This window comes from Panthera onca, chromosome D4 (genome assembly GCF_046562875.1).
Source record: "Panthera onca isolate mPanOnc1 chromosome D4, mPanOnc1 haplotype 2, whole genome shotgun sequence".
Classification (NCBI taxonomy): Eukaryota; Metazoa; Chordata; class Mammalia; order Carnivora; family Felidae; genus Panthera; species Panthera onca.
The window spans coordinates 12,211,137-12,234,716 of record NC_138351.1 but is presented as its reverse complement, the minus strand read 5'-3'; the positions used below and the strand labels follow the sequence as shown (position 1 = coordinate 12,234,716).

At 45.1% G+C, this 23,580-nt stretch overlaps 2 protein-coding genes across 2 annotated transcripts in view; both read right to left on the bottom strand.

Annotated features, from left to right (window-relative positions):
- PIP5K1B (phosphatidylinositol-4-phosphate 5-kinase type 1 beta) overlaps nucleotides 1–23,580 on the bottom strand; it is a 309,163-nt gene that overhangs the window by 225,543 nt on the left and 60,040 nt on the right. The gene's annotated exons all lie outside the window — the stretch shown is intronic.
- On the bottom strand, nucleotides 395–2,986 carry PABIR1 (PP2A Aalpha (PPP2R1A) and B55A (PPP2R2A) interacting phosphatase regulator 1). Its single transcript, XM_081790864.1, has one exon. It carries the CDS (start codon nucleotides 2,877–2,879, stop codon nucleotides 2,016–2,018), a length of 864 nt encoding a protein of 287 aa, XP_081646990.1. The 5' UTR covers nucleotides 2,880–2,986; the 3' UTR covers nucleotides 395–2,015.

Below are 23,580 nucleotides of genomic sequence, written 5' to 3'. Positions count from 1 at the left end.
CAATCAGAGGCAAAAGAAATAGAGAAGAGGAGAGGCTGGAGATGCATTTCAGTAGACAGAACTTAAGTGATTAAGCTGGATGTGACAGGAAAAAGGGAAAGTCAAAAACGCTTCTCATGGTTTCTAGTTTAGAAAATCAGAGAGTGAGGACATCAATTTAGGTAATTCAGGAACAGGTTCAATGAGAAGATGATAAATTCTGTTTTGGAGATGCTGAGGTTAAAGTACCTCTGGAAGCAGGTTAAGGTACCCAACAGTAAGTTGGATATATAGGTTTGAATTTGAGGAACAAGATCAAGACTGAAGCATGTGAACTATTACCCAGAACAGAGAATTTTAAGCCTATATAAACAATCTAACCCTTGACATAATTGCACTGAATTCTTAAGGCAACTTTCAAAAGTTGACCAGTTCCATTTATTCTCATAGCTGTAAAAATTCCACACAATCGTTAAAAGTCTCTGTAAGCAGTTAACTTAAAGAAAGTCGGAGCTTTTTGTATTGGTCTCTCTTTTATTTTTTCCCCTTCCCCTTTTGCTGCCATTCTTTCTATCTATCCAGTAAAGGAAGATATAGGAAGTATAATATAGAAACGTTTGTTATTAAATATTTCCATATTTTGTCTTAGTTGTAACAAGGCAAGGAAAAAGAACATTTCAGAACTCTACCTAAACGAAACCTAAGTTAAGCAATGATTTACCTACGTGACTCTCCACTGATTTTTCTCTTGCACATCACTGACCCTGAATCAGTCGGCAATCCCAAGGCGGTCGACTCCAGCTACAGCTTTAACTAGAGGTTCCTGACATGACCCCACAGTTCTGTGGTTGCTCACTGTCAGAAATCCAAGATACACTGTACCTCTGTCTAACCGGTGATGCCCTAGTTCGTTGGGAGGTGGGGGGGAAGGACCTGTTGGCAAGGAAACAGCTGCTTCCCTCCCGAGCCAGGGAAAACCCGGAAGGGGACAGATGGGCAGGACAGAAAGGTGGCCAAAAGTTGCTCTGGCTCCTTGGTGGCAAGGATTTTCACTGAGGCACAATTGGATATTTTAAAGCGTATCAATCAATGAGAGACTTTTATCTGCCTGGGGGCCCTGGTGAAGTCCAGCAGAGCTTCCCACGTTTTCTATGTTTGAAAAACTTTTAAGTTTGCAGTGGTACAAAGAACCTGGTCTCAGCCTATGTACAGTGGGCTGAGACTGCAAGGCACTGGCCCGTGTCACTTCAGGATTATACCCGAGAGAATGCACTTTCTGGTCTAAAAAAAAAAAAAAATTTTTTTTTTAACTTTTCTGTAGCGACATTTGCATGACTAATTAGAATTTCCATTAAAATTTCATTAGAAAATGCTTTTCTTAAATGTTTACTATTTTATAATTTTAAAAGACTTGTTGCAAGCTTTTATATTTTGCTCATCATTCCCCCTCCCAGCCACTTATGTACCCAGAAAATTAAATATGCAAGGACTCCTGGGTAAAAGAGACAACCACTGGGTTGATGTGTTATAACTAACATTCTTTTTAAAAAACTGCTGTAAATACGTAAGTTATTCTTCAAATAGAAATCGGCAATCACTGAAAAGTAATATTAAAAATTAGTGTGGGCATGAAATATGGAATTCTAAAACATCAGTTTACTATGCTGATTAATTCAACATTTATATTTGCATCAGAACTTAATAATCCCATAAATAAATAGAGCTCTCAATTATTTTAAAAAATCAAGGGATAACATATGTATTTAAACATATTAGCAGCATAAAGACGTATGCTTCAACACACTTATTGGGAAAACGTCTGAAAATATTACTACACTGAATTCAAGGGCATCCCGCAGGAACCTGACATAAAAGTTCTCTAGAATAACAACATTTCAGGAAATTCCAAAAAAAGGAAAAGGGTCAGATAGGAAAGAGCCTCAAATTAATTGACAAAGTTCAGTGCTTGCTCCAACTTGATTTTTCTCTCCATTGCAAAAAAAAAACACACCCCGAGTCTCAGATGGGTGGGTGAATCACTTAGATGAAAGTTCATCTACTGGAATAAATGGAGAGGCCGCTTGGGCAGGCGACACAGGAGAGTCGGTGGTAGTGCTGACTTTCGCTGGTGAGTTACAAGAAGATCCGGCACTGCTACTGTTTCCGTCAAGGGTATCGGAAGACACACACACACCGGGATCTGACAGCTGTGCAACGTCAGAAGAAAGCATGTTGGTGATGCCCTGGAAAAATCTCTTTGGCTGATACTCAGTTTCCATTTCACATTTTCTTTTCAATGGTCCAAGAACGCTTGGTCTAATGCAGTTGATGGGACTCTGGCTTCTCCGGGTGGTAAATCGAGTCGTTGGGCTGGGAATAGGACTTGGAGGCAATCCATTGCTACTCACAAAACTTTGCAAGGATGGTGAGAAACACTGCTTCCCGATCCCCCGGGTGGGTGACGGTGCTGGTGACACCGGAATGAAATCGATGCGCTTCGGGGAGGCGGACTTCTCCACATCGTTGTCACTCAGGCTGAAACTTTCCTCCCAGGAGTGGCTTATCTGCATTGCGTTCTGCACCTCGCGCTCGTGGACCGTCTCTCGGTTGATCAAGTCCATGCCTTCCTCCTGTTTGATCTGGTGCAGGCGGCTGCTGTGCATGCGGACGGGGGAGGCCGGCAGCAGCAGGCCGTGGCGGTTCGGGAACGTTGTGCTGTTCCGCCTGGCGCTCGGCGCCTCGGCCTGGAACACCGGCGAAGTGTCACTGAGGCCGTGGATCAGGGGGGCGCTGTTAGACCTCCTGAGGCCCCCGCCGGCGCTAGTGCCGCCGCCCTCCGCCGGGCTCCCGCCAGTACCCGGAGGCAGCTCCAGGTCTAGCTCCATCTTCTCCTGAGCCATGTCGGGGGCAGGGAGGCGGGGGCGGCGCTCAGAGACCTAGGACTCCCATTCCCCGCAGTCCAGGGCCAGGGCCGCCGCCGCTGCTGCCGCCGCAAATCTGTCAGCGGGCTCGTTCTTTTGCGCATGCGTGCCCTTTCGCGCAGGCGCGGTGAGATTCCTCTCCCCGCGGCGCCGGCTTAATGCGTAACAGCCTCAGCGCAGCCCTAGGGGGAGGGGCGAGGACCGGCCGGGCGACTATTCAGTACGTTTCTTCCGCAATTAGCTATTGAGCTGCGAGCTCGCGGCTACCCGTGTTTACAAGGCTACCGTATTCCAGAGTGTGCGCTTATAAAACCAGAGCACTGAAAGAGACCTCGTGGATGATAGGGGGCTGCATGAGGGGGAGTGGAGCTTGGCCTCACCAGGGAGGGCTTCCCCGAGGAAGGGACAATATCCTGAGTTCCGAAGGAGACAACATGGGTGCTGGGTAGTGAACCCGTCCAGGAAGCCGTACCAGCTTGGTGGCAGGCGGGAACCAGGAGGGGAGGGAGGGAGCGTGGGCTGCGGTGGAGACCGAGGGCCGGCCTCACAGGACGTAGCGGACCAGGGCGGGTTCTGGCCTTTATCCCGAGAACAATGGAAAACTTCGGTTTTCAAATTTCAAGCAAGGGTACGGCAACGACTGCAAAGCTCGCCGGCTGCTGTCTGCAGTCCGGATGGCTGGGAGATTAGAACCTACAGGAAAAAGACCGGAGGGGAGGCAGTCCTCTAGGCCACAGAAGATGGTATTTGCAGTAAGGTGTTAGTGTCAGAGAGGAGATGGAGAGAATGGTAAATTGGAGAGCCATTTAGGTCAGGGGAAGAAACCAATGTGTCGTTATACTGTTTCACGGTCCTATTTCTAGCACAAGCATGTGTGCCCAGTAATCTTCATTCAGTAGGAGAGATTAAACGAAGGGAAAGTTTTCACACTGGAAAACTACAAACACAATCCTTCGCTTAATATGAACTGTGATAGCTCCTTAAAAATGGGTTTATACTTATTCCTTCTTGTATTTTTATTTTGCATTCTTACTATGTACGAAGCACTGCTAGGAAAAAGGCCCTACTATGAAGGCGTTTCATTTCTACCGAAGACAGAGAGAGATAAATAAGCTATTTTCAGATAGTGGTAAACCTCAGGAAAACACAGGATGGTGTGATAAGGCACTAGCGGGAGGGGGGCAATTAGAGGGGAGATCTAAATCCAAGAAACAAGTTGCGTCCACATCTGGGGGATGAATATTCTAAGCACAGAAAGCAGCAAAGCCCAAGGCAGACGTGAGTTTGGGGAGCTGGCAGGAAAAGAGAAAACGGCAGCTGAAGCACAAGAGGGAGAGTGGTGGGAGGACATACAAGAGTTTGGATCTCATCCTAAGTACAATGAAAAGCCACCGGGGACTTTAAAGCAGAAGAGTGCTATTATCTGGTTGAGGTTTTAAATATCGCTTTGGCTCGGTGGGAATGAGGCTGAAAGGGGGCAAGAGTGGAAGCAGAAAGGCAGCGGAGGGATGGAACCAAGATCCGTTTTGGAAGTAGAACCAAAAGGATAGGCAGATAGATTAGATGTAGATGATGAAAGGAACAGACAATTCAAAGGCAACCCACAGGTTTCTTACACTGATAGATGGTAGTATCATTCATTTACGGAGATAAGGAGGGAGTGTGTTTCAAAAAGTGGAAATTAAGAGTTCCGTTTTGGTCGATTTGAATTGCAGGTGGCTATCAGATATCCATGTGGCTATCTGAACTGAAAGGAAGCTTAGAGATTTTTGTTCATCCTTCTCTTTCTGCGGCTGAAGAATGTAAGGTCCAGAGAGGTTAACTGACATACTAGCCATCACACAGCTTATTTCGTAATGGGAACCAGTACTAGAATCCAGGGCTTCTGGTTCCTAGTCCATGCCTCTTTCTCCACTGTATCTCAAAATGCTTTTATTTTGAGTTCCCTATAACATACAGGTCCTAATGATACAATAATGTTGGCTATTCATGCCTGTAATTGTATAGAAACTGACTTAAGCTTCCCAGGTGTCAGACACTATTCAGACTGCTTCACATGTAGTCCCTTGCTTAGTCCTCACCACAACCCTAGCAAGGAGGTATTATTGTCCTCATTTTGCAAGGGTAATCGAGCTGCAGAAATTAAGCAACATCCCCAGGATGACAGTACACAGAAGCATCTGGCTTTTCTGGCTCCAGAGCTGGGGTACCACACTGACTCCTCCAAGTGCAGTGATGTTTTAAGACTGAGACAAGCCACTTCCAATTGTGAGCTCTGTGAAGACAACAGGACCCAAGACAGGGTAACAGAGTGAAGATGTTCTCATACAGAAGTGACAGCATGATAATAAAAATGGTGAATTTGCTCTACATGAAATACACGGAGAAGAACCGTAATGGGGGCAAAGTTGGAAACGGAAGTCATGGGGAGAGAACCGGGGCTCTGAATGCCAGGCAAAAGGGCCCATATTTAACCTGTGAGGCAAAAGGAAACCACGAAAGGTTTCTGGCAAGAGGCAAGACAATGAGACCTACGCTTTGGGCCCTGCCAGGCAGCTCAAGGATGGAGCCAGCTGGAAGGATGGAAGCGGAAAGAATCCACTCCTCGGACCTGCCGGGCACTCTCAACAGTCCACAGTCCCCCGTAATCCTCACTGCGATCCTACCAATTAGACACTGTTATGCTCATTCTGTAGAGGGACAACTGAGGTTCAAAAATTGCAAAATGCCCAAGAGGTACGTGGAAGAACCAGGATGGCCCAATCTGAATCAAGATGCTGCTTCAAACCCTGCATTGTTTTTGCTACCCTTTCCACGGAGTGGACAAGGGGAATCTGACGGCCAGCTGTGAGATGAAAAGGAGGGTCTAAACTCAAGTTGGGAATGGGAGAAACAGGATATGGGTTTGAAAGACAGGTGAAAAGGAGGGTCTAAACTCAAGTTGGGAATGGCAGAAACAGGATATGGGTTTGAAAGATAGGCAGGTAACAACAGTATCTGACCCCCTGTGTTTGTAGACTATGGAGAGAGACGTCACAGGTGACAAGTTTGAGCGTGAGTGGCTCAAAGAATGGTACAACATTAAATAAAAACAGGAGAGACGAGAGGAAGACCTTTCAGAAGGACACTGCTATTGGATAAATAGAAAAAAGCATTAACGACAGAACTTCCCAAGAGCCACGGCATATTGCTAATTTGCGTATTATTAAAGTATTCCTAACGTGGCTCAAATGTGCCAACACTGTGTTCATCCTTATCTGGACAAGTACAATAATCTTTACCAGTAAAGCAAAGAGATGGTGGTAAATGCACAAAATCGAACACCTGTGCCCTTTGGTTCCTGCCTGAATACACTTACCAGCTATCTTTACTCATTTCTTTGTTCCCATCCCTGTCTCTATAGTCCATTCTCCAACCAGTGTTCAAGGTAATCCTCAAGGGAAGACTTGAAGAGAACCCTTCAGTGAGTTCTCATTCAGAGAAAAAGCCAATGTCCTTACAACGGTCTGTAGAACTCTATGTGATGTGGGTCTCTGCTGTCCCTCTGACCCTGCCTCCAAATACTGCCCCCCTCACTGCCTTTCCTCCAACTGCAGAGGTCCCTTACTGTCTTTCAGCCCACTAGGCAGGCTCCCCACTCCTCCTGGCTTACTCTTCTTCCAGTGGACATCAATCCCTTCAGGTGTCGGCACAAATGTCATTTAGAGGCTTTCCCTGACCGTCCCTTATAAATAGCAACAGCGGTGCCCAACACCAAACCTACACTCATTCCCATACCCCTTACGTGGTCTGTATTTTCCTCTAGAGCACCAAATGACATATTTGCATATATTGTTTTCTTGCCTCTTGTCCTCGAGAAGATCAGCTCCACAACCACAAAAACAAGGCCTTCGCTTTATTTCCCACTGTATGCCTAGTACCTAGAACAGGGCCTAGTACGTAGGACTCAAGAGTAGTTGTGAATCCCTGTGTGAATGAATGATGAATGACTGAATGGCCTAGTACAGCTCCATTGAAATGGAAGAAAGTTCTATTATGTGAAACTCCAGCTTAGCAGCCTTTTCTACACAGAAAAGATAATGTTTATCTATTTTTGAGAGAGAGACCGCGCATGAGTGGGGGAGGAGCAGAGAGAGAGGGAGACACAGAATCCAAAGCAGGCTCCAGGCTCTGAGCTGTGAGCATACAGCCTTGAAGCGGGGCTCGAACTCAAGAACTGCAAGATCATGACCTGAGCCAAAGTCACATGCTCAACTGACTGAGCTACCCACGCACCCCTTTTTTACACTGATTCTGAGTACTTACTTGGACAATTTGTTTTCTTTTATCGACATTATTATTAAAGTGCCCTCCAGACCACACAGGTTGATCTCTTGAACTAACGGTTAGGTGAACTGAGAAACTGAAGCCCTAAGTTTCCATTCTTTTTCAATCATATGCTGATACACTCTTGATAGAATTAAAATGCTCAGTGCTGAGGACTCCAAGCAGTGTTTAATATATTTAGTTACTGCTTCCTCTCAAAGGGATAAATGAGAGAAAACAGCCACCATAAAATGCAATTCAGCCCGCTGCAAATGAATAATGCCAGAGGCAGGATTCAGGAGACTGTCCCTGAGTCAATTCATCCTTCTGGTTTCACTCTGGTATGAATTAAATACTACACGTACATAGTTGATATTCATGCTCACTCCTGAGTCATAAAAGCAGATTTCTATTCAATAGTTAAATTTTATTGTGATTAATATTGTATGTTAATTGTATGATAATATTAAACTAACAGATAATTTCCTTTTAATTCCTAGGGGCAGCTTTTCACTATTAAGCCCCAAGCATATGGCAAGGCAAATACCTACCTCTGGATCCATACTGAATGAATTTAAAATACAAACGTGTGTGTGTACATGCTTTTATTATTTTTTTTAATTTTTGGTGAGAGGGAGAGAGAGGGAAGGAGGAAGGGAGGGAGGAAGTGCATGTGAGTTGGGGAGAGGGACAAAGGGAGAGAGAGAATCCCAAGCAGGCTCTGTGGTCAGTGCAGAGCCATAAGCAGGGCTCGAGCCCACGAACTATGAGATCATGGCCTGAGCCAAAGTCAAGAGTGGGACGCTCAATTGAATGAGCCACCCAGGTGCCCCTATATGTATACTCTTAGATGGAATGACAAATATCTCAACATCTACTAGCAAATATCTCAAATATCTCAACAGTTACTAGCATCACCAACCCAGAAAAAAAATACTGCAGAGGAAAACTTGACTTTCAAAGTATAGAAACTCAGCAGTGTCCACTAGTTCAACAACTTAGGAAAAATGCTGGCAGTGTCTACCAGAAGGAAATATATGTATGCTCTGTGGTTGAGCAACTCCACTCCTGGGTATATACCCCAGAGAAATGCATGCTTACGTCTCCTAAAGACATGTACACGAATGTTCCTTGCATTATTATTTGTAAAAGCACCTAATTGGGAACAACCCACATGTCCATAAACGGTCGAATGGGTGAATCAAGTTATACAATGGAATTATTTATTTAACAACATGAGTGAGTTACAGGATGATACCTCATGGAAGAAACCAAACACAAAGGAACAAATCCTCTGTGATTCCATTTTTATGACGTTCAAGAACAGCCCAAATCCATCTCTAGTGGTAGAAGGTCAACATATTGGTTACCTTTGGGACAACTGACGGAGAGGGGCACAAGGAAGTGTTCCATTTCCTGATATGGGTGCTGGTTACAGAGGTATATACACATGTGAGAATTCATTAAACTCAATACTCGAAATGTATACACTGTACCGTATAAGGAATCAGGAATCATCGACCTCAAAATGTTACCGATGCAGAGGAAGAGAATGGGAAGCTGAAATCTAAGTGGAGGGTGGAAGAAAGTAAGAATATATTTCAATTGAAAGGAAGATATTCTGTTCACACACTAATCACGAGTCTAAACTAGAATCTCTTCCAAATCTCTCTGACACACAACAGTATCAGCCTAAGAACAGCCAGCCGGCCTTGCCAGCCAGAAGAATGGACAAAGACACACATGCACCGCCCCCCCCCCCCCCCCCCACATACACCCACTCCTCAAGCTACGTTTCACTGGGGTCATAAACACTAGCAGCCTCACGTAAGCACTGGATACCTGTCTGAAACTGGTTACGGATCATCAACACAACCGCTGCCTCTCCGTGATCCTGTTCCCACAGTGCCCTCAAAGCTGGTCATTTCTAAGAAAGCAGGAAGGAGGAAACGAAGCCCATTTCATAGCCTTGGACTTTCTCAACTGTGTGTTTGTTCGAAGTCAGCTCTGTGATACCCCCCTAGCTGAATTCATGAGATAGAATGGTCAAAGTAAACGGAGTCCAGGAAATTGGCAGGGGCTGTCCTCATATATGGCAAGAATGAGAACTGTATTTAAGGACATGATTTTGACCACAAGGAACTTCTTTAGTTATCCTTATGAAAGAAAAATAAACACAAGATGACATCAGAAACTGATCAACCATTCCATCTCTAATTACTGAGAGTATGCGAAGTAGAAGTATAGATATTCTCTACAGTGTTTACCCTCAAGGTTGCTTCACCTAATCCTTAAAACTTTCCGGTAAGGGGCGCTTGGGTGGCTCAGTCAGTTAAGCGGCTGGCTCTTGATTCTGGCCCAGGTCATGATCTAGTGGCTCATGAGTTCCAGCCTGCTTGGCATCCTCTCTCTTTCCCTCTCTCCCTGACCCTCCCCTGCTCACTCTCTCTCTCTCTTTCTCTCAAAAATAAATAAACTTAAAAAAAAAAAACTTTAAAGTGACAGCAAGGATTAGAAAATCAGAACAGTCAGGGCACCTGGGTGGCTCAGTTGGTTAAGCATCCGACTTCAACTCAGGTCATGACCTTGAGGTTCATGGGTTCGAGCCCCGTGTCCGGCTCTGTGCTCACAGCTCAGAGCCCGGAGCTTGCTTCGGATTCTGTGTCTCCCCCTTTCTCTGCCCTTTCCCCGATCGTGCTCTGTCTCCCTCTCTCAAAGAAAAATAAACATTAAAAAAAATTAAAAAGAAAATCAGAGCAGAAGTTTACCAATGGACGTTAAAACCACTCTTGCGTTTTATTTTTCATAACCACTCTTGCGTTTTATTTTTCATAACCACTTTATTTTTCAAAGCCATCAGAACACTCACACAGAGCAAGGCCCATCATATGCACACAGGCCAAATGGTATAAAGGGGCCTCAAAGCCCTAATGGAAGAAGTCTCATAGCCTAGACCCTCAGCAAAGTTCAAGTAAAGAAGTAAATGTGAATTGTAGTTATTTTGTTCAGTTTTCCCAAAGGAGAACATCAAGGAAGATATTACAAAGAGCCATCCAGCCCCCACACTCTACTGCCTTAAGTCTTGCAATAGGAGAGAAAAAGGAGTTGATTTCACTTGTCCCTCACTGGTTTTATGTGTTTTAGGCAGCATCCATTTTTCGGTGCCTTCACTTTGGCCAGACTTCTAGACTGTAAGCCAAGGCCAGCACGGGTATACCTTTCTGTGGCTATACGCTTCTCTCTGCCTGTCTGCTAGCTTTCACTCGCAGGAGTGATCCATCTGGCAAGAAGGAAACAATAATTCAAGGCTTTATGGATCGTGTATAAAGTTCGCTGCAAAACACACAAAGGCTACAAATCTAGTTGGGTTTACATACTTGGGCCTTCCAGTTGCATGTCTCAGAAGCCTCCAGAAAGGCACGACAAATCAGTACATAGCGTGACCACAGGGAAAAAGTGCCAAATCTGGAGTCAGACTACTATACTTGTAGTTCTATGACCTTGGGCAAGTTTGTCAACCTCTCTGGGCCTCACTTGTCTCATCTATGAAGTGGGGACACAACCTCTTTGTAAGGATCAAAGGCATGAGGTCTATACTAGGCCTTACAAACAGTAAAAGCCCTGTACCAATGGGTTCCTCTCTATTACAATCCTCAGTGCCATGATCACGAAGTGGTCCTCCCCACTTTTCCACCCCTCTCACCAGAAGGCTCCCCCCTTTTTTTTTGTCGCCTTTTAGTTTGGTTCTGTGCAAGAAAATTCTCTTTGGCTTCTTCCCTGAGATTGTCGTCATTTATAGAAAAAGACGTTTTCTGTGGTTTAAAAAGTATGAATGGAAAGGTTCATCATCAGTCAGGTTGACGGTTTCTGACAAGGAGAAATAAGAATAAACCTCCTTTCTAAGACTTTTACTGGGTCTGAGAAGAGACAGATCCCAGGGCGGTAGAAAGGCCGTCAGTAAGTTAAAAAGTAAAAATGCGGCCGGATCAGTGAATACTATTTCCTACAGCAAGCCATTTGTTAATCCCCAGAGGCTGCGGCTACCCTCCCTGGTCGCTCTCAACTTTTCAATGGCGACTAATCCCAGTGGCTTATTCTTATTTATTCATTTTAAACCCTGTTTTGAATTACTGCTGTCATGCTACTGTCCTTCCTGGCATATAATAAGCTGTGCAGGGACACATATTTGGCGATGCCCGACAAACAGGTTGAACACGGCCTCTTTCGGACAAAACAAGCAGAAAGAAGTACAGGGGAAGGAACTGCAGAAAGGTTCGAGAAGTTTGCAGGAGTCACCATTCCTCCAGATGTGTCTTTCCCTCCAGGTGGCTGACCTCCGTAGGCATGTTCTGAGGAGCAGGTCGAATGTTCCAAAGAAGGTGGAAGCCAGACTTAGAGGCTGAGAAGCAACATGATTCAGGGCCACTTTTTTTTTTTTTTTTGGCTTTAGAAGGTGACCAATGTGTAGCCAAGAGTCCCTTAACCTCTCTGACACAGAGGGACGTCTATCATTTATTCTTTTCTTTGTACCCACAGTCCTTTAAGGGTAAGAGGACAAGTAAACATAGCAAAAAGAACAAGTATTAAGGGCAGGGGTGCTCAGATTCCTTCAGTTTTACACCAGCTCATTTCTAAACCGAACGCAAGTCCATTTGTTAACAGGAAGTGTATTTTTTACCATCTGTGGGGTTCAGCCCTCTGAAAGTTCCCGCCTACTAAGAAATGGTACAGATTTTTCTTTCTCCTTTTGAAAGCCAAAGTCTAAGATCAACTTTTTTTTAATTTTTTAATGTTTATTTATTTTTGAGAATGAGAGACAGAGCATGAGTGGGGAGGGGCAGAGAGACAGGGAGACACAGAATCTGAAGCAGGCTCCAGGCTCTAAGCTGTCAGCACAGAGCCCAACGCGGGGCTCGAACCCATGGACCGCGAGATCATGACCTGAGCCAAAGTCGGACACTTAACCGACTGATCCCGCCAGGTGCCCCTAAGACTGATTTCTTAAGACGCTTTCCACCAATGGTTTTGTCATTGTCATCATCATAGAATAGTAACATATTTAGTAAAGGCATGCATGCCAGGGACCCTCCTCATAAGGACTGTGTATCACCCTGTTCAGGCCCGAAACCACCTCTAGGATTATTATCCTTATTTTATAGAGGTTCTCAGGAGGCTAAGTTGCCTGAGGTGACATAACCGGTTAAGTGGTACAGGTAGAGGAATGGGAGCCCAGAGGTGAGTGGGTTTTTTTTTAATGCTTATTTCTGATAGACAGCGAGCAGAGGAGGGGCAGAGAGAAAGGGGGACAGAGGATCCAAAGCGGACTCCACACTGATAGCAGTGAGCCCAATGGGGGGCTCGAACTCACAAGGTGCGAGACCGTGACTTGAGCTGAAGTCGGACGCTCAACTGACTGAGCCACCCAGGCGCCCCCAGAGGTGAGCTCTTAATCTCCCCTACTGCCTCTCAAAAAATACCCTTGGATTCCTCACACCTGCCCCATTAATGGTACTCCAAGTGATCTTCCAAGAAGGTCAGTGGGCTGGACGTGCACAGGACCATCGTTCTGATTGCCAGACAGATGAGGGCTCCGTGAACCGCGAGGGCTTACGGGTCCTAGCGACCTTACAAAATCAGGCCATTACTAAATGCCCTGTTATCCCAAAGCAGTCATGAGCACCAGTGCCAAGGGTCAGAATGGCAGAATATCCGATCGGAAGGAGGCTTTAGAAATGAGGCGTACCAAAACTGACCAGCAAGTAAACTGAGGTTCAGCGAGAGCCAACGATTTCTTCAGGCTCAAAAAGGCATCCAGGATGGACAGAGTCAGGATGTTTTATTAAATTTGTACAGATTATTTTGCGATGTTTGCCCCGTGGGTTTCCCTTGCACCTCAGAGTCCTTCTCCAAGCAACAGCATCCACGGCCATGGTTTTCACTGCAACCACTCTACTGATGGCTCACGTTTCTGTCCCCAGATATGGCTGACCCTCCTTGAGCCTGGAATCTGTAACCACCTACAAGGCATTGTCCCCACGTGGACTTTTCACACCTTTCGATGAACAAATTCACTCTTCCCCTCCCCCAGTCTGCTGGTGTTAAAAATGAGTTACGCCACAATCTCCCCCCGCAAGTCAAAACTCCACATCATCTAGATCTCTCCTCTCCTTCCTGTCTTTGCTCACTCCATGTCCTCGGTTTTACCTTCTTAGTACCTTGTGTCCTTCCCTTCTGCCTTTGTTACTAAAGCATTTGGGTCCCCGCCCCCTCCCCCAGGTGCCCCACCCCTAATGCCAGGACTCCAGTGAGGCTTGGTCAGGTAGGATGCCTCCACTCCCACCCAGTTTGCCTCAACATTGCCGGAGTGAATCAACTGAAATCATCTCATCAAGGTCCATACGCCCTCTTCCTCTTCCTCGATTCTTTCATTAATGCTCCTCAAGGGCAAGAGTGCAGCCAGGCAGACTACAGAGAGAAAGGCACACGGAAAAGGAGGGCAGAAGGGAGGGAAGGGAGGAGGCGGCTAACCCTAGTATCTCCCCAAATTTCTCTAAAGCTTTACTCCCTCCTCCCCTGCCTTCAGTGAAAAGTGCTCTAACACAGTATCTAAGAACTTGGGCTCTAGAGGCACCTGGATCGCTCAGTCGGTTGAGTGTCCAGCTTCGGCCCACGACATGATCTCACAGTCTGTGAGTTCGAGCCCCGCGTCGGGCTCTGGGCCGACAGCTCGGAGCCTGGAGCCTCCTCCCGATTCTATCTCCCTCTCTCTCTGCCCCTCCCCAACTCACGCTCTGTCTCTCTCCCTCTCTCAAAAATAATAAACATTAAAAAACAATTTAAAAAGAACTTGGGCTCTGAAGTCAGAAAGCTTGGGTTTAAATCTTGACTGTAACTTACAAAGGTGTGACCTTGGGGATCAAATTACTTACCCCTCCTTGAGCCTCACTTTTCTTACCTAAAAAATGAGAACAGTCCCTCTAGCAGCCGATTGTGGTGAACAGTAATGCAGGTGATATGCACAAAGCTCTTAGAACACAGCCCGACAGGACACTCCTCAAAAGAGATCCTGGAACCCAAACCAGGATCATATCTTATTTACTTAGATTGTTGTCTCCTGCTTCTCCTTCTTGGGCACCGACTACCTGGCCAGCAAATCATCCAATATTTACTGAGCACTAAAACTGCACGCGCTTCAGTCTGAAGACGGAACCAATGCTGGTAACACAGCTTCTCTGCCAGAACCCTGAGATTTCAAATTTCTTCGTGCCACAAAACACGTCCTCAGAGTCTGTTATGATTAAGTCTCTGTAGAGGGTGTTGTAAAGATGAAAAGGACCCCGAAGGAAGTTGAGAGTCCGGGAAGGAGGTAGGTTGCAAATGAGTAAATATAATACAGGCTAGCTCTTGTGTCTTCCGCCTTCGGGGAGCATCAGGATGACCTGTGGAATTTTGAAAAACAAACACAACAGAGTCCCAGTCTGGAGATTGCTACTCACTAGGCCGGGGGCGGGGTATTGGAATTTCTATTAAAAATTTTTTTGTGCCCCCGAGTGAGTCTGATGTGCTCCAACGGTTAGAAACTACGGGGGGAGGCGGAGAGAGCACCTCTACGGCTCCCAAGTCCTTATCAAAGTACGAAGAGTTCTGGAGACGAGCAAGATTGCTTTCCGCTGAGAGGAAGGACCCACGGTCTGTGAAGATTCCTTGAACCCAAAACACGCCCAGAGAGTCTGGTTTAACTTGCTGAACCCGGAACACGAGAAGCCATTTTATGGTAGTACCAGCTGGGTAAGACCTCTGACCGAGAATTTTTGTTCTTCTATCACCTGGATTCCTTCCTCCTCCTGCCTTGACCCAGGGAGGTGAGAGCCCCAGCAAGATGGCCAAAGGCAGGGGACGAGACAAGCATGCCCTCCTCAGGAGCCCAGCAGCTTTGCCTGCAGCCACCCTCCACCCAGGGAGGGGAGCCCCTAACGTGAAGTTGGACTCTTTGCCAATTGCAAGGCACCCAACATCTGCGACACCAGCTGCAGACAGTGACTTCAAGTGACAGGAGAACACTTCACCGCCCACGAGCGAGCGGAAAGGTTCCTGGGTCTCACATTCACGAGAGCAGACCTTTCCCCGTTGAATAAATTTACACCAAGAGGCAAAAATAAAGAGTTCTGCGCACATCCCACGAGTGCTGCTGGTTACACATGGGACATCTGACACTTGTCCCATGTGGCGGAAATGCTGAAGAATAGAAGGATTGTGGGGGGGGGGGGCATTTCTAGTGTCTGGGAGACACCTGGTAACCGTGGGGAGAGGACTCTGGTAGAGGCAGAGGGAGAGAGTGCAAAAAAAGAAAAAAATCAAGATGGAAGGAGCCGGGCCCGGAGGAGGAGGTGACAAAGGTGGGGGTGGGGGGAGCCACACAGACTAAGCACTGAAGAACTTGGCTGATTCACACTGAGAACCCGGGTGCAAGGTGCTTTCACGTACACGGAGAGGAAAACAAGCAAAAAAATGTCACCAACGATGGGTCACGGGATGGGACTTGCTTAAACTTTTTTTTCTCTCCTGAGAAAAGACGATTGGTAAGAGGAATGTGGGTGGTACAAAGAAGAAAGGAAAAAATACATATAATTGAGAGAAAAAGCCTGCTGTGGTGGAGGAGGTGAATGAGGAGGACACCAGTAACAGATTGCAAATATTTATTTAAAGTCTATAAAATAACCTTTAGCTCTAGATCAGTCAGATCTGGGGGAAATTATCTCATTCTTTTCTTCATCAAGAACAGCCATAGTTTCAGGGCGCTACTGACACTGAACCAGCTCCATGACTGACAACATAAAACCGTCCACCTTCCTTCTAGAAAAATGTAGGCAAAAGGCCACTGCTGCTATTGCTTCTAGAATACCCAACAGATCTGGCCGCCAGACACAGGAGACAAGAGGCAAAAAGTCCCACGGCATAAACGACAGTGAAAGCCTGCCCCGTTAAGTAGAATTTGCTTGTGGAATGTATAAAATCTAAAGGCTCAATTAACCTTAATGATCGTCAAAGAAGAGAAGGATCACCCTGGCCTAAAAGCAATTCTGCACAAACCGCAGAACCCGGAAGGAAGAATGTTGAGGAAGAGGTGGGCGATGGCCAGTTCCCCGCCAAGACGAACCCTCCATCTGGTATTTCAAAAAATAACAATTTTTCCATGTGAAAACTACGATGGGGGGAATTAAGGACGTTATCACTGGGTATGAACAAGTTGTGTGTTCAATGCAGTAAAAATCTTATCGTTTGTTCCAATTTTTCTTCCATCACTTTTCCCAACGGGAGGACTAGTCGATTCCCATGGACACGGCTTCACCACTAAGAACCCAGTTTGCCCTGAATCGCTCTTCAGTTTATCACCAACACTGGGAGACGCAACTGAACTGCTTCCAAGGGCAGACGGACAGATGGACGAGAGCACCGGGAGACAGCACTGCACTCAGCAGACTGGAGAACCTTCGGGCATCTCAGGAGAGCAGGCAGCTACCAGTCAGCTCCCGCAGACGGCTGCCCCTGCAGAGGAGGGCGGCCGTGGACGCTGGAGCCTCCAGTTATTCAAGAGGTTGGGGGCGCCTGGGTGGTTCAGAGTCTGACCTCAGCTCAGATCATGATCTCACGATCTGTGAGTACGAGCCCCATATCGGGCTCTCTGCCGTCAGTGCAGGGCCCACTTCAGATCCGCTGTCCCTCTCTCTTCTCCTCCCCCACTCGTTCTGTGTCAAAAATAAAATAAAACATTTAAAAAAAGGGGGGGTTTGAAAATCCAGATTTCTAAAACTGTGGACTCTCACAGTCGACAGATGTCAATTTTTTCAAAATTTTCTTCTAACATTTATTCTTTGATTTTTTCAAAATTTTTTAATGTTTATTTATTTTTGAGACAGAGAAAGACAGAGCATGAGTGGGGGAGGGGCAGAGAGAGAGGGAGACACAGAATCCGCAGCAGGCTCCAGGCCCCGAGCTGTCGGCACAGAGCCCGACGCGGGGCTTGAACTCATGAACCGCGAGAACATGACCTGAGCCGAAGTCGGACGCCCAACTGACTGAACCACCCAGACCCCCCTAGAGACGTTCAATTTTTTAAAAAGTGAAGAGTGAACACATTTTAACACTGATCAAAAAAAAAATGAAAAGCTAACACTAATACCGAATAAAAAAAAACAAAAAGGCAAGTCTGGCTTAAGCTCAGCCCTTATGCCCCACGACTGTCACTCCTCTTCTCCTTTCGTAAGGTCCTTGTCATTTTTATTTATGCTCAACCCCTGTCTCTGGCCACATGCTCTCTAGGAGAGGACAAAGTCATGTCCTGCAGGTGAAAGAATGTCCTGCACTGCCTTGCAGGGGCCAGGTGTGGGGCACTGCCTATGAATGATGGTGGGCGATACTTCAGACACCTGTGCTAGCGGATGATGTATGCATCCACTTTTTCCCTCTCTTCCTGCCGCTTCCCCCACCAGGCACCCGTTCCAACTGGCCACACTGATTCTCTTTTTCCGCCGATTCCCTACTTTCCAGGTGTGCACTTCAAACACCTACAAATAACAGCGAAGTTTGCAACCTCCACTCCGATGTTCTGTTTCATTCTACTTATTCTAATTGTACCAAGTTTTAATTCTTTTTAAGCTTATTTATTCTGAGAGCGAGCTCAAGAGGGGAGGGACAGAGAGAGAGAGGGAGACACCGAATCGGACGCGGGGCTCGAACTCAAGAACCAGGAGATGGTGACCTCAGCCAAAGTCGGACGCTCAACCCACTGAGCCACCCAGGCAATCCCTAAAATTCACCCTCATAAAGAATACAGTTTAAGGAGTTTTGACAAACGTGTACGGTCACGTAACCACTGCCACAATCAATGTATCACTGGACGCTGAATTACAGCAAAGCATTTTTGGCACTGAAAGATGAACACACAGATTTTCTTTTTTGGTCTAGTGTGAAACCAAGCTCACACATTCCCGGGATGCACCCCACTCGATTATGGTACTTATTTAATGTGCTGCTAAATTCTATTTGGTGGTATTTCACTGAGGGGTTTTGCATCGATATTCATAAGCATGACTGACGTTCAGTGTGTGTGAATGAACGCACGCACATATGCACACACACTACCAGTGCAAAGCTCTGGCATAAAGATCGCTTTAACATCTTAAACTCCCAAGTTTGAATTTTGCCGTATGCATAGAAAACACTGAAATCGTGGTGGGAAAATGTATCCAGGTTTACGCAGAATGGTTCTGGTTTACACCAAATGTCCCGCACGAAAGCGGGACATCGATAATTTGTAACTTCACCCTATTTAATAATATCCTTGAATGCTGGAAGAATTTACTGAGGCCATCCGGGCTTGCACTTTGAATTGAGAAAGCACCTTTTGGTAGGTTTTTCATTTCTTACGTGGTTATTGACTTCGGATCTCTCTGCTGGGAACCACTCTGATAAAGTAAATTTTCCTAGAAACACCACCCACTCATCTATCTCCACAGAATGTCCCCTCGTATCTCATGGCATTTTGTGGTAATTTCTCCTTGTTTGCCTCTAATTTTGTTGATTTTTACTTTCCCTAGTCATCAAAGGAGTATCTGTTCGTTGTAAACAATTGAAAAAATAAAGAGACGTAGAACAAGTTGAAAATGACCCATAATCCCATCACACAGAAAGGACTACTAGTGCGACTATCATGAAAAACACTGCAGACTTTTATCTGTCTACATACCTACTTTCCTTACCTACCCACTATGTTTGTTCCCCTGCTTTTTCCTTGTTACATGATGCGAACATCTTTTCCGTATCAATACATACAGATCTATAATTTCAATGGCTATGAAGCATTGTTATGCCATGCTTTATACCATTGTTATACCATGACTTTCTTACTTAAATTCCTGACAAGAGGGAATATATATGTTAAAAATTTTTAGAACCATTGGGCACATGGGTGGTTCAGTCGGGGAAGTACCTGACTCTTGTTTTCAGCTCAGGTCATGGTCTCACGGTCCTGAGATCAAGCCCTGCACTGCTCAGCATGGAGCCTGCTTGGGATTCTCAGTTTCTCTCCCTTCCCCTCCCTGCACGTGCTCTCTCTCAAACCAATAAAAAAACATTTAAAAATTTTTCTTTAAAAACCGTTAATAGTGCTATGTTGAACATTATTTAACATCTTTGTGATGCGCATCCAATTATGCATATAGAAGTGATAGTCAAAGGTAAGTTTCACAAAATGGTTTTGCGTATAAAAAAGTCTCTATTCCTTACGTAAAAAAATAAGCAAAGAAAAAACATAAGCCAAGAACAAAGATTTCTTGCCATCCACTATCCAGTGATAGCTTCTGTTAATTTTGTCAGGTACCCGAGCTCTAACACTCTTTTTCTGTAACCATCAATGACACTGTATTATCCACACTAGTTTTTAACTAACTTACCATATTACGCCATCTTTCCATAGTATCATTGTAGGCAGCTCTAAAGTATTCAGGGATAAAAGAGCCATAATCTGATCATCTTCATGGAAATTGGAGAAGTTTCCAATTTTTGCTTTTACAAACAATGCTACAATGAATATCAGTGTGTGTGTGTGTGTGTGTGTGTGTGTGTGTGTGTGTGTGTATTTATTTAAGGCCCCATCGTTCAATTCTTTCCTTAGGCTAAATTCCCAGAGGTGGAACTGTTAGATGGGAAGTTATGTACTTCAAGGCTTCTGATGAACACCCTCGCCCTTGAGAAAGTGTACATCAATCGATGCTCCCAACAGAGTGTTCTCTACATCTACTCCAACCTTGGTATTATAGCTCTCCTCAAACTGAGATTTAGGTAACAAAATGTAGCGCTTTTCCCTTCCTTCCTTCCTTCCTTCCTTCTTTCTTCCTTCCTTCCTCTTTCTTTCTCTGCTTGCCTGCTTGCCTTTAAAAAGCTATTAACAAATAGGATATTTTCTTTCATGTGCTTTTTGGTCCTTTGCAATCAATGAAGAAATCGCTTTATATGATCTAGTATCTACCTATACACAAAACAGCCATATGAAATTCTATTTCTTCCTTAACACTGTAGGTCCTATTATTTTCCTGGAGAATTAAAAAAAGAAGAAGAAGAAAAACATGCCTTGCATTTTTAGCAGTAGGTCTGGTACTGTTGCTGAAAGTTGCTGAAATTCTGCTTTTAGTTTATTCCAAGTGAGGGAGAACCCCCATTATCTCCATGTTGCATTAACATAAATATGGACCAGAACATTATTATACGATGTTTTTGCTAGAGCACAGAATTCAGTGGGGCACAAGCCACGCCCAACTTTTCCGTGCACTGTAAGCATTTTAATAAACGTTTCATTATACTACTGTCTCATCTCTCACAGCTCCATGGAACAGACCACTAAAATAACACTGGAGGCAGGCTCTGGTTCATCAAAATGTCAACATCTGTAACGTCTGAAACATTAAAAATTTTGAGTGCAGTCTCTCGCAGAGCTTTCATTTTTATTTTTGCCAGAGCTCTCCGTTTTAAATAAGCACCCGTTAGGAACAATTGTGACTGATTTCCTTTGGAGCAAAAATTTCCTTTGGAGCAAGAACATTCACTTTTTTTTTTTTTAACAGTCGAGAACAAATGACCTGCAAGTGAATTCAAGATAACGAGCACTGAATGTAGCATTCCATCAAAGCGTTTTTGTTTCAATGTTTAAGAACAATATTCAGAACATATATTCCATAAGGCAGCAAATTTACATGGGTCTTCTCCACCTTTTAAAAAACACTGGTTTTATTTTAAAATACACACGAACATGTAAAATGCTTCCATGTTTTTAATAACTATGATTAAAGAAATCAACGTGATTACAGTTGGAAACCTGAGATCGATTTTTTTTGGATACGTTGCTATTTATGATTAGGAGATCACATAACGGACATGAGGGCAAGAAAAGATTTCCTTTACCAAGGATAACTAGAATAATTCTGTCTTAACATTACTTTTTGTTTTAAGTATTGCTTAATCAGCCTGACCTTGTAATGCTTGATAAAAATGTATAAAATAACACTATAGCTTTAAATGGTAGCATGAAAATCCAGTAAAATAAATGTTTTTTCTATTCCTAAAGCATTCAGTAAAAGATCCTAAAAGGCTGAAGTCCTACAATAGTACTCTGATGAAAGAATGTTCATTACGATACAAATACAACAACTTTAAGATACAACGGTTACCCTACCAACTCATTCATTCTACTACGGGTCCCCGGATATAATGGATTCCACAGTTTAGTGGGAGAGATGACCAGAACAACAGATTAGGGAAATACAATGACATCAAGAAATGGACAGGCCACTCTACATCAGTAATAGCTCTCTGAATTCACCCTCCATGGGTGATGGGCTCAAATGAATACATACTCCCAGAAATAATCCACCATTTAGCTCGTGCACACAATGAAAAACTGACCACTATGGAGACTTTTACTGTTGAGATTAAGCAAACCCCAAAGCCTCATCAAAGAGCAGCCAACCTTAAAGAGAATCCAGATAAACTGGAAAACCGCGACATCTCCTACAAGTAAGCTGAAACAAAGGTAAAGAAAGAAAAAAGCAGGGGAACAAATGTATCAGAAAAGATGGACATGTATCAAAGGAGAGAGAAGAGAAGTGTGGCGTCTCGAGCCTCTCCAGAGAAGGTGGGGCCCCGGACCCCGTGTTCGGAGAATCTTCATCTAACAGACACGTAGTTCATGAGCCGGACTGACCCACGGGGTTGACATCATCTGCTGAAACCAGCCCTTCGAATGTTCCTCTGCATTTGCTCTGACCCTCATCCTCACCTACAGACCATCTGACCTTAACAGACGAGCTGAAGAAAAGTTGGCCCATTCGTGGGAGGAAGATACACCACCCCATGGCCATGATTATCGCAGCGTGATGAGTGTTTTCACGTTTGCACGTACATGAACAAGGTGGCCCTTCAATCTGGTGATTGTGAGTGGGATGAGTCAACTCACGAGGGTCTAATTAGCCTTGAAAAAGGACGACACAGAGTTTATAAACCTACAAAGCTGTGAAGCACGTTAAAAAAAAATTCCTTTATAATTTTCCCCATGCCAGCATTAGGACACTGAAATTCCTTCGCTATGCAGACCTTGCCTACTTTTCAAACCTCACATGACAGGACTGTGATTGTCTTCATCCATAGCTGACGTTTGTTAAGTGCTTTTTCTTTTTTTTTTTTTTTAAGTGTTTTATTTGATTTTGAGAAAGAGAGACAGAGCACGAGCAGGGGAGGGGCAGAGAGAGAGGGAGACACAGAATCCGAAACAGGCTCCAGGCTCCGAGCTGTCGACACAGCGCCCGACGCGGGGCTCGAACTCACGAATGACAAGATCATGACCTGAACCGAAGTGGGAGGCTTGCTCGACTGAGCCACCCAGGCGTCCCAAGTGATTTTCCCATGTGAGCCCCTTTCTAAGCATTTTACTTAGGGTAGTTCATTTAAAACTCACAAGAACCCAAAAGGTGGCTAACGTTTTCTTTGTTTCACTAAATGAGGAACTGAGGCAGAGGAAGGTTAAATGCTCTGCCTCATCATGTTCCCACACGAATCTCACACCTCACTCACGCCGAAGTAGTCGTAGGTCTTGCAAATGCCATATGCTTTTGCACACTGCTCACGTGGCCCAGAGCACCGTCTTGGCTTTTTCCGATCTGACCACCTCCTATTCATTCTTCCACACTCGGTTTAGGCTGGGCTTCCTCCAGGAGACCTTCCAGATACCCCAACTTTTTCAGGAAAAGTTAAGACACTCTCTCGTCCGTGCTCCTGGGCAGGTGCCCACGCACACGTAATGTAAGCACTAAGGGACTCGATGCAAATCTGTTCCCCACCAGGCTAGGGGCTCTCTCACGGGCAATGTCAGCATCGCTGTCTTTCACTGCACCACTGCGAGGGGTGCCATTCTTGGAGACAACACAGTGACACAAATCGTGACTCCTAGCCTCTTACAGTATGGCAGCTCTAAGGACAGTAAGCCCATCGCTTTCTAAAACGTGACACACAAGAGTATGCACTCATCAACACTGCTGAGTGAGTGGCTGAGACAGATATCATGATCATATCAAACGGAGCTTAACCACGGAGGTCTCCCAATCAGGCTACTACCCTCTAAAGCAGCAGAAGGTAAAGTCTAAATAACACCGTCAAGTTCAAGGTAAAGGCTGCTGGTGCTTACTCAGTACACTCAGAAATCTCTGCCTTATCTTCTCCGTATCAGCTTCTTAGACATTTTTTCTGAATGCTCACGGCGCACGCAGGAGATTTCCCTCTGAGCCTTTGATAATGGCAGAACGCATCTGGAAATGGATATGGCGTTTTT

What these genes read in the sequence shown, in the direction of transcription:
- PABIR1 (XM_081790864.1), bottom strand. Translation starts at nt 2,879, where the DNA reads ATGGCTCAGGAGAAGATGGAGCTAGACCTGGAGCTGCCTCCGGGTACT.